We start from the raw sequence: 15,548 nt of genomic DNA on the forward strand, positions 1-15,548 counted from the left end.
TTCATTTGGGTTTCAGTAATTCCTCTCGGTTACATTGCCCTTGATCAAGCCCTACCAGGCCTCCTTGCCATTGCTTTTAGATCACTTGTTGTTCCCTTGTCCCTGGGGTTTCTTACTATGGCTCCTTTAAAATGTTTATTAAGATGACTGTCTACATAGTGAGAGGCCAAAACCTAAATTCTGTAACACTGTCAATCTCTCTTCAATGTCATATAGCCTTCAAAATATATAAAAACATTGAAGATAGATCTTAAAATAATTTGAAATAAAAATGAGAATTATCATACTAAATTTTATCCACCATTCATCCAGTCCTTCTTGTTTTATCACCAAGAAAACGATGTCAAAGAGATGGCCATCCATTAATATCATCAGACTCAACATGATAGTGTCACCTACAGAGCTGATAGCTTTTAATTTATATGTAACTGTATTTACTTTTGTAGTCCTCCAAATTTAACATGTTTTAGATAAGAAAAAAATTTAAATAGCCTTAATAAACTCTTCCGAGTATCAAGGCATGTTCCCCAGTAACAAGCAAATTGAAACATGACAGTGAGTCTGTGTTTGTTTGTCTAAAGCCTTCATAGCCTGTCAGTTCTGGATCGTATCTCTTTTAAGCTGTTATCTTTTGGAACTAAGAATCTTAATAAAAGTGGGAGCTACCATCTCTGAGCACTATGTGTCTAGTGTTTGGGTTATCTCTAGCTTAGTTATGATTTTTGTTCTGCAAAAACAAAATCCTCACAACTCAACTTATAAACAATATCATGATAAACAGAGAAAAGATTAAAGTTATCAAAAATTCTATTTTTACTGAAATCCACAATCAACACTCATGAAAGCAACAGCCAGGTTCCCCTAAGACATTGCATTACACAAATCCACTGCACAAGTCCTCTATGAAGTGTTAAAGATCAAGGATGTCACTTTTAGGACTTAGCTGTGCATGACCCAGACCATGATAATTTGCTTGCCTCACATGCATGTAAAACCTGACAATGAGTAAAGAAGATCAGAGAGCAATTGATGCCTTTGAATTACGGTGTTGTTGAAGAATATTAAAATTACCATGGACTGCCAAAGGAACAAACATCTGCCTTGGGAAAAGTATGGCAGAATGTGCTTAGAAGTGAGACTTTGTCTCACGTATTTCAGACACGGTATCAGGGGGGACCAGGTTCTGGAGAAAGACAGCATACTTGGTAAGCTGTGCAAAACTGGAAGACCATTAAGTTGATGGGGTGAAACCGTGGCTGAAATAACAGGCCCCAAAATAGCAAGAATGTTGGAGAGCCGACCATTGCTTCATTCTGTTGTACATAAGATTGTTATGAGTCTGAATTGATTCGATGACACCGAACAACTACTTGCAATATTCTAGATGTTCACTAAACATTTTAAAAATATAATCACAAAAAATTTTAAACTGAGGTTATTTCTACCATAATAACTAATATTTTCCATAAGTTTTTGTTTTACATAGACCTGTGTATGTTGTTTGTATTCTCTAACTTTATAAAAATGTATTGGTGAAATTTTTTTAGTGTTTTCTTTTTTATCGACCTGATTACTAATTGTTTTGATAAAATCCATGGGGATGAATTTTTCATATTTTTATAATGTTGACTTAAATACAAGAAGCCCTGGTGACACTGTGGGTTAGTCATTGGGCTGCTAACTGCAGGGTTGATGGTTCAAACCCAGCAGCCACTCTGGGATGAGGAGGCAGTCTGGTCTGCTTTTGTACAGATTTAGTGTCTCTAAAACCCTGTATAGGTTTACTGTAAATCAGTCAACTCAACAGCAGTGGGCTTTGTTCAGTTTGGGATTTACGTAAACATTAGAGTCCTAAAGTTATTTAATTTTTGCTTTATTTTTTTAGCACTTAGAAAGTAAAATAACAGAATGGAATTTGCAATTGAAAAAGAACAAGCATGAGGCTGTATTGATCAAAGAGTCAAGTAAACAAAAAATGATAGCTCTAAAGAAGGCATCTACAGCCTACAAGCAAAGGCTCGGCCGTTTTACGGGGAAGACTGAGAATCTGACTTCTCAGATCAGAGACCAGGCAAGTGTAGACATTCTCATTTTGAAAATCTACTTTGTTTTTATATAGTTAATGTCAAAATAAGGCTCCCTGGTGGTGTAGTGGTTATGCATTGGGCTGCGATCCTCGTGGTCTGCAGTTTGAAACCACCACCAGCGTCAAGGGAAGCAGACTGGGCTAATTACGCCTGTAAACACCGTAGAGTCTTGGAAACCCACAGGGGTGGGGGTGGGGGGGTGTTGCGTCAGCATTGACTTAATGGCAGAGTTTGGGTTTTTGGAATGTCATAATGCTTAAAATGATAGTGTGGTCTGTGAGTTTGGGGCATTTCAGTGAGTGGAGAACCCAGCCTGGTAAGTAGAAAGTGGCCTGGGGAGGACATGGTCAATGGGTCACCAGGGGAGGTCTGCCAGTTCTTCTTTGAAAGGATGGCGATTCTCCTGATCACTGTTGGGGTCCATGCTCCTGATATTATAGGAACTGCGCCCTTAGTGTTCAAAGTTGCAGAGAGACCAGATTTCTGTGTGACATTATATCAGCATTTCCTGTGGACTGTTACTTCAAGGAGATATTTAAGTTATGGCCCAAGCACACGCAAAAGGCTTCTATGGCCATGCGAGGGTAGCAGCTCACACTGTTGCCCTTAGGAAATGCAGTGTGCATTAGCATACTAAAGGCCCTGAGAAGGCCTGCTGTAGTCAGTGTAATTAACTTTATTGAACTCAGTTTCCCACACTTGTGTAACTACAGAACTCTGCTTTAACTCAGAGCAATTTTTGGAACTGGTTCTGAGGAATACTAGTTTGAGAACTGCTGATTTATGTTATTAGCCCATATGCCTTTATTCAGTAATTTACTCCGTAGTGCATGTAAACCCATATGCTGACGTAAGGACACCATGTGAAAGATATCTTGGGGTGTAGTACAAAGTTGAAAAATGGCCTTAGATTTTGTTGTTGATGATGAATTGTGCTTATTCAGTTACCAATTACTGAATTATTTATTCTTTTTAAAGTCTCACTGGTATCCCACCTCTCAAGAACTTATGTTAAAGCTTATAGAATTATAAGAGGCTTTTAGAATGAAAACAGACTTGTACAAAAGCTCGTGTAAACAAAACAACTTAATATTTTATAATCTAAAGTGTTAATCTTTTAGAGGCTTTACTATTTAACCTTCCTTCAGCAGAATTTAACTATCTGACATAAACAAGACTCTCGTTAATGCTGTGGAGATAAGCGTTTGTCGGTGTTTTCTACGCACACGCTACCTACCGGTCTTCTCTCTCCTGCAGATGCTTGGGTGGCTTTTGACATCTTTTGTTTGGAAGTCAAAACGAAAAGCCCAGTAAACACAAAGGAGATAATGTTAAGTAACTGTGAAACGTTATTCAAAAATGGCTACATCAACATTCGTTAAAATATTAAGTTGCTACAAAACTCAAAATCATAAAAGAGAGCAGGCTTGCTGGGCAGATAGACCTGTGGGACCCCCAGACGATAGCCCGTAGTCACCCTTCCGGCCTGGAGCTGAACTCACCCTGATGACTCAATTTTCAGTCAAACAATAGACAAGCCTATTTATAAGAGAAATAGATCACACACACACACACACACACACACACACACACACACACACCTTAAACTAATCAACCATTTGAGAACCTAAGCGCAGCATTTACGGAAGGACAAAGCAGCTCTAAAGAAGGATCACGAAAGGAGAATGGATACAGGAAATCATGATGTTACATTGAGGGGATTACATCGGTCATTGAGTGTACAACTGATGATCTGCTCAGTAAGCCATCACCAAATTCACAATAAAAAGTTTAAGAAAAGCCCCGCTAAGTTGCAAATGCCACTCTAGCATTTAACAATAAAGTGATACCGAATTTTTATTAATATTTGCTTTAAAATCTTTCTACTTTCAGAGTAGTATACTGCATTTTTTCCTTCATAATAAAAACCACATACTTTATAGAATGGGTTTTCCTTGATTATAATATTTTGTTGTTCAGGGTCGTGAACAAAACAGAAATGTGAAGTTGCAGGATGAGCATTTTATGTATTTTTTAGGAAGCCCAGTTGTCTGAAATAATTTCCGCTTTCAATGCCTGGAAAAGTCATTACGAGAAAATAATAATAGAAAAAACTGAATTGGAAGTTCAGATTGAGACGCTAAAGAAGTAAGTGGGGTGAAACGTTAGATCTCTCTGTGTTTAGATCTCTCCCACCCTGATTGGTGGTGTTCTTTTGCATTGCATGTGGTCCAGAAGCTGTCGATGTGATTTGTGTTTGTTATTTTCTAATGACAGAAGCGCTTCTTGTTCTACTCTGTTATAGAAAGCACTCACTCATTAAAAGTGCATTGCTGCTCACATCTTGAAGTTTTAGATTAAGTGAGTCTGTGGTGTTTTTGTATATGTCATCTAGGATAGGTGGTACCTCAATACTAATTTGTCTTCAAATGGAAGTGATATGACTCTATTAAATAAGAATGAAAAATCAGTGAGTATGTATTTTAAAAGGTTATTCTATAATATGTAAGTACTATCAAAATCCTAGAAATGATTATTCCTTAATTAAAATGCCATAAAAAAGATGAAATAGTGATAATATATGTATTTTTAATTTGAAGTTTGTATATGATAAGCTAAAAGTGGTGAACTCTGAATATTTACTCTTTTTTTATTCCTTGAATACTCTTCATTTTCATTACTAAAAAGTAGCACATGTAATGTACTCTCAAAGATTCATTGAGGTGCATGTGAATGAGGATGTGAGTGAGAGAGACAGACTGGCCATCCCAGAAACCTGTAGATCACTGAGACGCATATAGGATCCGAAAGAGAATGGTTTGTAGTTTATTTTTGGCATCATCAGTGGGCAGTTTTTTCTAATCACATGGAACGCCCGTTTGCTCAAACTGCTTTTGGACTTGTCAGGCATTCTTATAACATGGACAAAGGAAATGGAGAAAAGAGAGATGAAATGGAGGAGAGAGAGGAAGGCGGTTTTGACTGTGGATAAGAGACTTGCAGCAGCCGGTTTAACGGCTGTCCCTTCTTGCTATCTCTGTCGATTGTTCGCCCTGTGCCCTTCTGGAGGGCCTGGTGATGCACCGATGAGCGCGCTCAGCTGCTGACCTGTGGGTCAGTGGTTCAGCTGACACCCACTGCTCCACCGGACGGACGGAGGCGTGAGACTGCTTCTGGAAAGATTGACAGCCTAGGAAACCCCGTGGGGCAGTTCTCTTCCAGCCTACAGGGGTGCTGTGAGTTGAATCAACTTGACAGTAATGGTGCATGGTAGTGTTGCCCTTGTTTGATAAATCCAAGTAATTTTTTGCATAATTTCTGTTTTAAATAGTGTACCAGATTGAAATAATTTTCAGAAACAAATTTTAAATGTGTTGTTTTAATGAAAATTTCCATGACTTTTGTAAAATGTACCGTTCATTTTATAAAGGCAGATCAGTAACCTTTTGGAAGACCTGAAGAAAATGGAAAGTTATGGAAAGAATGCATGTGAAGAACTTCTGAGTAAACTTCACTCCATTGAATGTGGAAAGGAGACTCTCAGTCTTGACAATGCAGAACTAAAGGTACCACATAGGGATGATGACAACTTAATCCACGGAGGTCAAAGTAGCTTAAAGTAAATAGATATATTTAGAATAGTGCTTTTCTATTATTCTGTCATTTATGCTTCTCAGATAATTTAAACATTATTATAATAACTCTCAAACTACCGATATATCTATTTCTAAACACAAGTATTATATACATGTATGTATATACGAGCAAGTGAAAATGGTTCCTATAAAGTCATAGAAACTTCATGAAACAAAAATGACAAAATGTGAAACTTTCATTCCGTGACCTGTCCTCCGTCTGGGCGTCCAAGCTTCTGAGGCAGTGCTTCCTTCTCCCTGTTACATCTCCCCTGAAGAGTCCCCTCCTTGGATTGGTGCCACATCAAAGGGCCAGTGTTGGTATTCTCCCGGGTCCTAAATCCTGTTCCCTTTCAAGGGTCTTTGAGTTTAGGAAACAAAAAGAATTCTGAAAGGGAAGGATCAGAGCTGTGGGGTGGATGGGGTAAGGTCATCCAAGGACATTCTTATAGCCCTTACTACCCTGCAAGAGTGAGCAATTGCCAGGAGGGAAAAGAGGGGATTACTGAGAGCACTTGTCTGCAGTCATTCACTGACAGGACATTTGAAACGGGTTTTGTTTGGAATAAACCCATACATCTATGAATTAGAACCCTAGTGGAAATAAATACTTTTTCTGTTTTTATCCTTGCATTTATTTTTCAGTGTTTGTAAGTGATCTAGAGATGTGTTAGAAATGTTTTTCAACAGTACTAAATAAGATTTATGATGTTAAAAACTTTGTACCAACTTCTAAAAAAATGATGTACTATTGAATTTTAGCAGCTAAGTGAATCATCCAGAGTTATGCTAACTTTAATGTATCAGATTATTTCTAGGTGTCATGGTTACGATAGAATACAACCTCCAGCCTGGTCTGTGTGAAACCAGAAAGTATGTTCTTGGCTGCGTCATCACCAGAAAGCATTTTCCAACGTAGTCAAGCCCAAGGGGTGATTAGTTTGTATGTGTAACAGAGAGGCATGGGAAAGAAGCTTTTACTTTCTGGGAAAAAAAGATATTTGGGTTTTCAGTCAACCAGAAACATCTATAACTGATGAGACTTGACAAACTTGACAAATGATAGTATCCTTTTGGTTCCACAGTGGTAGAGAGAATGTGAAATAGAAGATACAAGAATATTTTTAAACCAAAAAATAAAATTTGTGTACATAGTATTAGTACCAGCAAGTCAGTAACATGGATTACATTTTGGAAAAACTTGTAAAATCAGTATCTTACACTGTTTTGCTCTCTTTTTGACCATTCTTATCACTGCATTTAGACTAAGCTTTAAAAATGTACATTTCTTCTGGGCACTGAGAAGGCTTTAATTAGATACTTTATGTGGTAGTTGAGAGAAAAGTTATGTTTAATATAAAAAAGTAGGAACACCTCATTTATTTCAATAGGTTAAATTTAGTTTTGCATTAAAATTAATTTAGTTTTCTAGGAAAGTTATTGTAATTACATGCTTTACAAAATTTTATCAACATTATATGAAAATTATAACAAATTGCTATATGAGCTACTTTATGAGAAAAAATAATTTTAAAAGATTGCTACCTAATAAAATCATAACATTCTATGTTTTACCGTATATACTCATGTATAAGCCGAGCTTTTTAGCACATTTTTTTATGCAGTTTTTGTGGTAAAATTAGGTGCCTCGGCTGATATTTGGGTCGGTTTATACTTGAGTATATATGGTAAGATTGTTTCTAGAAGGAAATTGAAGATACACCCAAATAGCCTTACTTAAAAAAATTTTTTTAAACTTTTCTTTCTATATATCTGGAAAGTTCAGTGTACCCGATAGAGAATTTTATTCATGCAGGTTTGTGCTTATGTCCCCAGGGCCCGACCTATTTTCTGTCCATGGGGCAGCCTGCTCCTGGAAGATTTACAGCACTGGGAATTCTAGGAAGTGACTCGTCTGTACTATGGGTTCGCTGTGAGTCAGAACTGACTTGCCAGAGAGCAGTGGGTTTGGTTCTTTGGAATTGTCTTTGTGGGAGATGCACACTGTACAGTGATTACAGGATGGTTAATCTGTGTGGCAGAAAGGCAACAGATTACCCCGTCCCCAAAGACCCTTTCCCACTCTTGGTTTATAAAATTGGGAACTCTTCTTACCATGCTTTTAGATCAGTGAGCCAGCCCCGAGATTCATCGTTCTTAAATGCATTGTCTTGTAAATGGAGAGACTCAAATCAGTTCGAAGTGGAGGGCTGCTGACCACAAGGTCAGCAGTTTGAAACCACCAGCTGCTCCATGGAAGGAAGATGAGGCTCTCAGCTTCCGTACAAAGTGACAGTTTCAGAAACCCACAGAGACAGTTCTACCCTGTCCCTTCGGGCAGGATGAGTTGGAATCAACTTGATGGCAGTGAGTTCGTGTTTTGTTGTTGCCGATGGTCATTTAAGACTGAGTGGAGTACTCCTAACTGACCACTGGCAAGGCTTGGCCAGAAGCAACAAGTCCTACTTTTCTTGCCTTTAGCTTGTTTCGGAATACAACTAATTTGCTCATATGTTGTCAGGAAAGATAACTCAAAGTTACAACTCACCTTAATTAAGTTTTTAACAGTCATGTGTTTAGAATTAAATTATATTCAGAAAATCCATTAAGTCTGTTATCTTTCCAAAGAGCTCCTGTGATATAGTAGTTAAGTGCTGCGCTGCGAACCACACAGGCAGTCTTTTGACACCAGCAGCTGCTTGCTCCCCAGGAGAAAGATGAGGAATAGAAATTCCTCACTGGAATAGAAATATTCCAGGGCGGATAATCCCTTCAGGACCAGTGGTATGAGTGGCAATACTGGGAGCATAGAAAAGTGGGTGAAGGGAGATATCGCACAGGGCAAGATATGACAAAATAATACTTTGTAAATTATCAAGGGTTCATGAGGGAGGGGGAAGCAGGGAGGGAGGGGGAAAATGAGGAGCTAATGCCAGGGGCTTGGGTTTGAGAGCGGATGTTTTGAGAATGATGAGGGCAATGAATGTACAAATTGATGTTTGTATGGATTGTGATAAGAGTTGTATGAGCCCCCAATAAAATGATTAAAAAATAAAAAAATAAATACATGTTAAAAACTATTCCAATATTTCTATTGGAATAGAAATATTCCAATAAAGAGTGACATATATGGAAACCCGTATGGACAGTTCTACCTTGTCCTATAGGGTCCTGTACATCAGAAGTGACTCGATGGCAGTGAATTTAAGTGTCATCTTCTTAAGCAATAGGAAATTATTGTGTTTTCTTTATAAAGAAATAAGGTTTTCAATAGACATGAGTCCTTTTATTTTTCATATCCATTATTCAGAATTATCTTTAGAAGGAAGACTATATGCTCCTTAGGGTAAATGTGGAAAGTATAGAATGGAAACTAAAGGAAAGGACAAAATAACCTTTGACCCCACAAGTACCGCAGACAACCACATTTTGTAATATTTCTGGGTTTTCGTGGGTGTAGGTATTATTAAACTGTGAATACATCTTGATTTGTTCAGTTTAGCATAGAAAAATGTATTTGGACATATGTATAATATAAATCGTTAACATCTCCTTATTGAAGTATTAGGTACTTAACTCTTCCTTCTTTGTTGTACATTGAATATTATTTTTTTTTTACATTTATAAATGATCTTAAGAACTTTTTATACATACACATTTTCATTTCCAAGAAGTTTTTAGTTAGTTGAGTGCTCCCATCTTTTCTAGTGTCTGAAGATGCTGAGATTTGTGTTTTATTTTTCTCATTTGTACACTGTCTTCAAATGTCTGGTGACATTTAAAAATATACCAATGAGACAGTAAAAATCTTAGATGAGAACTCTGGATATGTGCCTGATTCTCATCCCTCGATGCTGGGGCACTTGGAGTTTCTCTGGTGACCCTGAACATGCAGGGTCTCGGCTCAGGGTCACCAATGCCATCCTGTGGTCCTAGCTCACCCCAGGAAGTTAAGCCAACTTTCTTTTAGAGAAGACCATTTCTTGGTTTTGTTGTTCGGAAGGTAAACTCTTAGGTTCCAGGTGTTCTACCTTGAATATGCCAAAGGAGAGTTGAGATGCAGGGTGCGATGGGGGCTGTGGAGGACGGCTGTCCTACTTTAAGACATAAGATGAATCCTGTTAAACCCCAGGCCACACTCTTACCCTCTGCTTTGAATTGAGCCTAAAGTTTTGTGGTATTTATGGATGACTTCATGGATAAGAGTCAACATGAATCTCATCCTCAGAATGTGGCTCTTCACCCAGTTCCTAGTGCCCTACTTCTCAGTCATTTCTGACACTGGCCGCCTGCACAACACACCTTTCCTCTGACCCTGGCTGCAGAAGCCAGGGCAGATCTGATAGTTAAAGGATATAGCCCTTTCCATGTGTCTACCAAATAGACACATGCCAGCCATAAGTCTGGGGACACATGCAACACCTTCACTTTCACTTACTGGCTTCCTCTTCTCCTTCGGAGTCAAAAATTCACTGGAATGACTCCCCAAACTCTTGAAGAATTCTATACTTAACCATTTCGCTTCATCAAAGCAAAAGTCAGATTATCATAAAGAGGAGACAAATGGGTGGAGTCCGAAAGTGTTCTCAAAAGGAGCATCCACATCCCAACAGCTTCCTTCACCATCCGGAAAGCTAGCTGAGCTTTCATGTTCTGGACTTTTTTATTCCCTGGTCCTTCATGATAGGCTAACTCATGCCTCCCAAGCTAGTTGCTATTAGCCTCTGGTTTGGCCCACTACTACTTGCTAGCCCAAACCCTCCAGTGTGGCTTGAAAATCCAAGACCAAAGCACCCCAATTCCTTTGGGAAACAAGGGCAAAGTCCCTTAACTTTGGGGAAAGCTGTGCTCTACCTGCAAGGTCAGGTCACCTTCTTCCCTAGCCGCAGCCTTCCTGCCTCACTCATCGCTGTCTGTTTTCCAGAAACATTAAAAAAATATTCTGTTCCCTGGTGGCCTGTGTTCTGTTTTCTTTTTTGTGTAAGCTTATAAACATTTTTATTCCTTTATTAGGTTGGTCTTGGGAGGGAAGGAAGATAAACAGATATGGTGAGACTCCAAGCAGAAACCTCTTTAATTTTATTTAAACCTTGTAATTTTTCTCTGATGAAGTACATGACTAGCTCTTTCCCTATTAAGCACTTTAATTTATTCTCTGAGTGCTTAATTTACATATAGAATTTTTCCAGAAGTTCTTGTGCACAGTGTCTCCTGCTATTAGCTGTCCTTCCCCATCCTCTCCACGGAGAGCCAGAGATTGTGCTTTATCTTCTCGCTCACATTTCAGACTGCTTGAAATGACCAGAGAAGAACAACAATAATAGTTGACTGATTGTTAATAAGTTACCTTTTGTATAGGAGGCACTTTGGTAAGTGCTTTACGTGTTCAGGTAGTATGAGAAACCCGGTTTTCCGAGGCCGTAAATCCGTGCAGGAGCAGAAAGACCATCTTTCCCCCATGGGAAGACTGACGGGCTGGAACTGCTGGCCTTGTAGTTGACAGTCCAATGCTGCACCCGCTGTGCCACCGAGGCTCTCATGTAAGCGGCTTTCTGTTATATAAAAGAAGTCCAGAGTGGGAAGTTCAAAACAGATATGGTAAAGGAGAGTCCAGCCTCTTTTTACCCTTCACTCTCCCACTCCTAATATGTGACCCTTATCCTCCTAATGTGACTGCCTGCTATCATATCCAAGCTGGATAGAATGTAAAAGGTGCATAATAATCTCTCTCGCGTGCTTTTAAAATCACCTTCATTTTAAGGGGTTTTCCAGAAAGTCCCATATGACTTGCTTTTTAACCACATGACCCTTCATAGCTACACAGGATACTAGAGAATGTAGATTTTAACTTACCCTACAGAAATATGCACACTTTTCCATAATTGCTTCATGTTTTCTTGCACTGTTCATATAGTTTTCATTTTCTTACATTTTGGAATGCTATTTTCCTAAGTCCCACTCAAGTTCAGCTCCAATGCTACTTCCTCCCCAAATCTTCTCAATGAATCTATCCTTTAAACCTTCATCTTTGCGTATGCAGGTTCCCCAGAGAGGTGTGACCTATATTTAACTCTCAATGAGTATTTGTTGAATGATGTTTTATCTAAGGAGAAGAAGAAATTTTATTTATTCTGAGTATTTTCTAAATTTCTTTGATGCACATGAATGCATTCATGAATTATAAATCTAGTTTTTAATCATGGTAGTAGGATAAATTTTAAATTACATAGACTATAAAAATCACTTGAATTAAAAGTTATATATTGGCATATCCATTAATTATTCAGAATATGCATTTTAATGTATTCTATAGATTTATGTTAAAGGTAAATACATGAGTTTGGTGTATGCTTATAATGTAAAATTGCTTAAGCATATATATGTTGTTGCTTTTAGTTACTTTAGAATGGTTTAAAGTTTCAAATGTAAAAGTTGTTTTACTGATAAAAATATTCTCTTGGTCATGTTTCTAAGGCCCAGAAAACTCCTCTGTTATAAATTACAGATGTTAAATGTTAAAACTTTAGCATGATGGTGTGGTGAAGAAACTAGATGGTGCCCAGTTATCAGAAGGAATAGTGCCTTGGGTCTTAAAGGTTTATCTTCACATAAGCAGCTATCTGAGCGAGGAGTCAAACTTAAGTCCGCATGGAAGAAGCCCACCAGTCAGTGTGATCCAAGGATTGTAAATAATGTGATCCAAATCCAAAGGAGGGAATGGTATCAGAGCTTAAATTGTGCATGCCTGGTTTAGGAAGGCTGTGATGACAGTGGAAGCCCCAAATCCATTTGCAGTTTTCCACCCATAGATCAAGCCTCTGGTGAATCCCCTCTGACCATAGTCAAGAGATGCAAATAGCCTTCTTATCAAACAGAAAGCATTGTAGAGATGACTAGTGTATATAGTTAAAATGTGTATCGTATTTGATCTCCCTTTTGACCCATTGAAAAGTTGTTTAAGTTGCTTAAATTCTTTCAAGCTTCTGGTGAATCCCCTCTAACCATAGACCAGGGATGTGAAGACCCTGCTATCATGCAAAGTGCATTAGAAAGATTATTGTTGATGCAGTTAGGTTAAAATTGAACACTTTTTCCTTTGATCTTCCTTTTGACCCATTTCAAAGTTGTTCTCATTTTCTTTACAATTGAGGTTTTTTAGTATTTGATTTTGTTAGCTTTTTGTTTCTTTGTTTTTTGTATGTTTTTCAGTAGATGAAATTCAGGATGGCTGAATCTTTAAGCACAGTCACTGGATTAGTGAATCTTGAGGGTATGGGAAGCTAGTAACATTAAGGACAAGAAAGAAGAAAATGCTCTAAAATTGATGGTAGTAATGATTGTACAGCTCTTCTTAATATGATTGAAATATTGGATTATATAATATGTAGATTATGTGACAATAAGATTGTTTAAAAAACAAAAATGCCCTCTATTATTTATATAACTTGGGGGTTTATTTTTGCCGTTATAAAAATATGCATAGTTTTCTTTAATTTTTGGATTATCTATTTTCATAGGATAAATTTCTAGAAGCAGAATTGTATGATCACCAGGAGGCCCAATTTAAATGTTTATGCTATATAATTCAAAATTTCTCATTATAAATACTAAGGGGTACCCCCCCAAACAGTATTTTTTTCAAAGCCATGTATTTCAATTTTTTTTTTACAAAGCAACCTTATCACCTTCAAAGTACTCACCATTACACATAATACAATTGTCAAATCTGTGATTCCATTCTTGGAAAAATTTTTTAAACTCATTCGTTTAGATGGCAGACAGCACCTCACTCATTTTTTCTTCATCTCTTCTATGTGGTCAAATTGCTGTCCTTTCATGTCCCTCTACATTTGCTGAAACAAAAGGAAGTCACACGGAGGAAGGTCAAGTGAGTAAGGTGCATGGGACAAGAGAGGCATGCTGGATTTTTTGCCAAAAACTGGCTCACTGAGATGGCTGTGTGAGCAGGTACATTGTCCTGGTGGCAAAACCAGCCCCCTGTCTGTCTCAAATCAGGCCTTTTTTGTTACACAGTTGCACAATCTTTTCAGAACCTCTAAATAGAAAGTTTGATTAACAGTCTGACCTGGTGGAATCAACTCCAAATGCACTACATTTTCATCCTTTGGGGAAGTTGATGGATATCCAGGACGAGAGTTGTCCCCAATCGACATTTCTCCTATTTGAAATATGAAAACCACTCACACACTTGAGTTTTTCCCCTAGCACTGTTTCTTTAAGCTTTATTCAATGAAAACCACTCACACACTTGAGTTTTTCCCCTAGCACTATCTCTTTAAGCTTTATTCAACATGACAACAGTTTCTGCGGCAATTTTCCTGAGCAGGAAACAAAATTTCATAGCTGTATGTTGTTTTCTTAAACCGGCCATCTTAAAAAACAAGGTTTGAGGAAACTGCCTTTATGAAAAAATTAGCTAAACCAGAGAGAACCTTCCCAGGTGTGATAGTCACATAATCTGGTGTCAATTTAAGATACTTAAGAGTAGAGGGTTGGAGTCTAGTCTGTCAATCAGATCCTAGCTTAATGACCTCATTTGGAGCACTAAGGAGATAGTTTGCTGGAGCCAGGGCACTCCCTGTGAGACATTCCTTCTGATAAGACACATGGAGCTGCGCTGGAGCCTCTGGAGACCCCTGCCAGCGTGGAGATGTCTCCACTGCCATTGGATCCACAAGACTTTGCACCCACTGGCCTGTGTTCTTCCGCATTCGGTGTCATTGCATGTGTTTTCTGAGTCTGAAGAGGAATTTATAGATTGGTATCAGACATATGCACTAATATTGGACTTATGAACTTAATCTGGACTGGACTGGGATGTTTTCTCAATATTCAATTGCTCTTGTATGCAGTGCTCTCATACACATATGAGTGTCTATGAATTTGTTTCTCTAGTCAGTCCAGACTTACACCAGGCGACCTCACTGGGTACACTAACTCAGAGCTAGTTGCTTGATGCTCGTCTGGCAGGAAAAATGCGTACTAGGAAAGCTCTGCTCCGCCCAGTACAATTCCAGTTTTTTGTTTTTGTTTGTTTTTGGTACCCCTTTGTGTATATCCACTAGACATAAACATTTTTTTCTCGTAAATTGTATTAATTTTTAAATTAACCTTTGTTATCTGATAGATCACACTTACAAACACAACAAAGACATATGACTATTTTGCCCATTAATAAAGTACACATGGCAGCGACAAGTCTTAAGATGTGAGACAGGAGTAGCACCGTTGTGGTGAAGGGTGCGTGTCAGCTAGACTGGGCCGGGATTCTCAGTGGTTTGGTTTTCCTGTGGCAGTTAAGTGATGATGTAGTCATCTTCCATTTTGTAATCTGAAGTGGTCATCTCCATTTATACAGAACACCAGTTTTCTCAAAACAACCTAGTGTTTAGAATCTAACCATGTTGATAAGTGTGGAGAGGATGTATGTATTAATTGTTTTAGTGTTTTGCCATAGCTTGCTAATATTTGCCTCTTAAATTTTGGGGGGAAATGTGTGACATGAGGAGGCTTTGAAAAACTTGTGGAAAAATGAGTGAAAAGATAGTGGAATTTTTTCATGAAATTTTTGAAGCCCCTTCATGTATTGAAAACATTTTTTTTTTACTTCTGCCAGGAGTCTTTTGTATATCTGGGAGTCTTGCAAAGGCACTGACTATCTTTGATCAGACTATCCTTTCAAGGATGTTTGTATAGCAAACAGCTCTTAAAAATAACAATAATGTCTTCCTCTATTGCAAAGTCCTTAAAACCCAAACTCACTGACATCGAGTCAATTCTGACTCATAGCAACCCTATCAGACAG

At 38.1% G+C, this 15,548-nt stretch overlaps 1 protein-coding gene across 3 annotated transcripts in view; it reads left to right on the forward strand.

Annotated features, from left to right (window-relative positions):
• The window catches only part of ODF2L (outer dense fiber of sperm tails 2 like), a 64,611-nt gene that overhangs the window by 33,444 nt on the left and 15,619 nt on the right, over positions 1-15,548 (forward strand). For all 3 annotated transcript variants that reach the window (XM_045292096.1, XM_045292097.1, XM_013003884.2), the window contains exons 8-10: positions 1,886-2,071; positions 4,126-4,235; positions 5,518-5,653. In XM_045292096.1, the coding sequence (XP_045148031.1) occupies positions 1,886-2,071; positions 4,126-4,235; positions 5,518-5,653 (432 nt within the window). The remainder of the gene's footprint in view (positions 1-1,885; positions 2,072-4,125; positions 4,236-5,517; positions 5,654-15,548) is intronic.

Source organism: Echinops telfairi, unplaced genomic scaffold (genome assembly GCF_000313985.2).
Source record: "Echinops telfairi isolate 266 unplaced genomic scaffold, ASM31398v2 ScPeMD7_443;HRSCAF=831, whole genome shotgun sequence".
Lineage (NCBI taxonomy): Eukaryota > Metazoa > Chordata > Mammalia > Afrosoricida > Tenrecidae > Echinops > Echinops telfairi.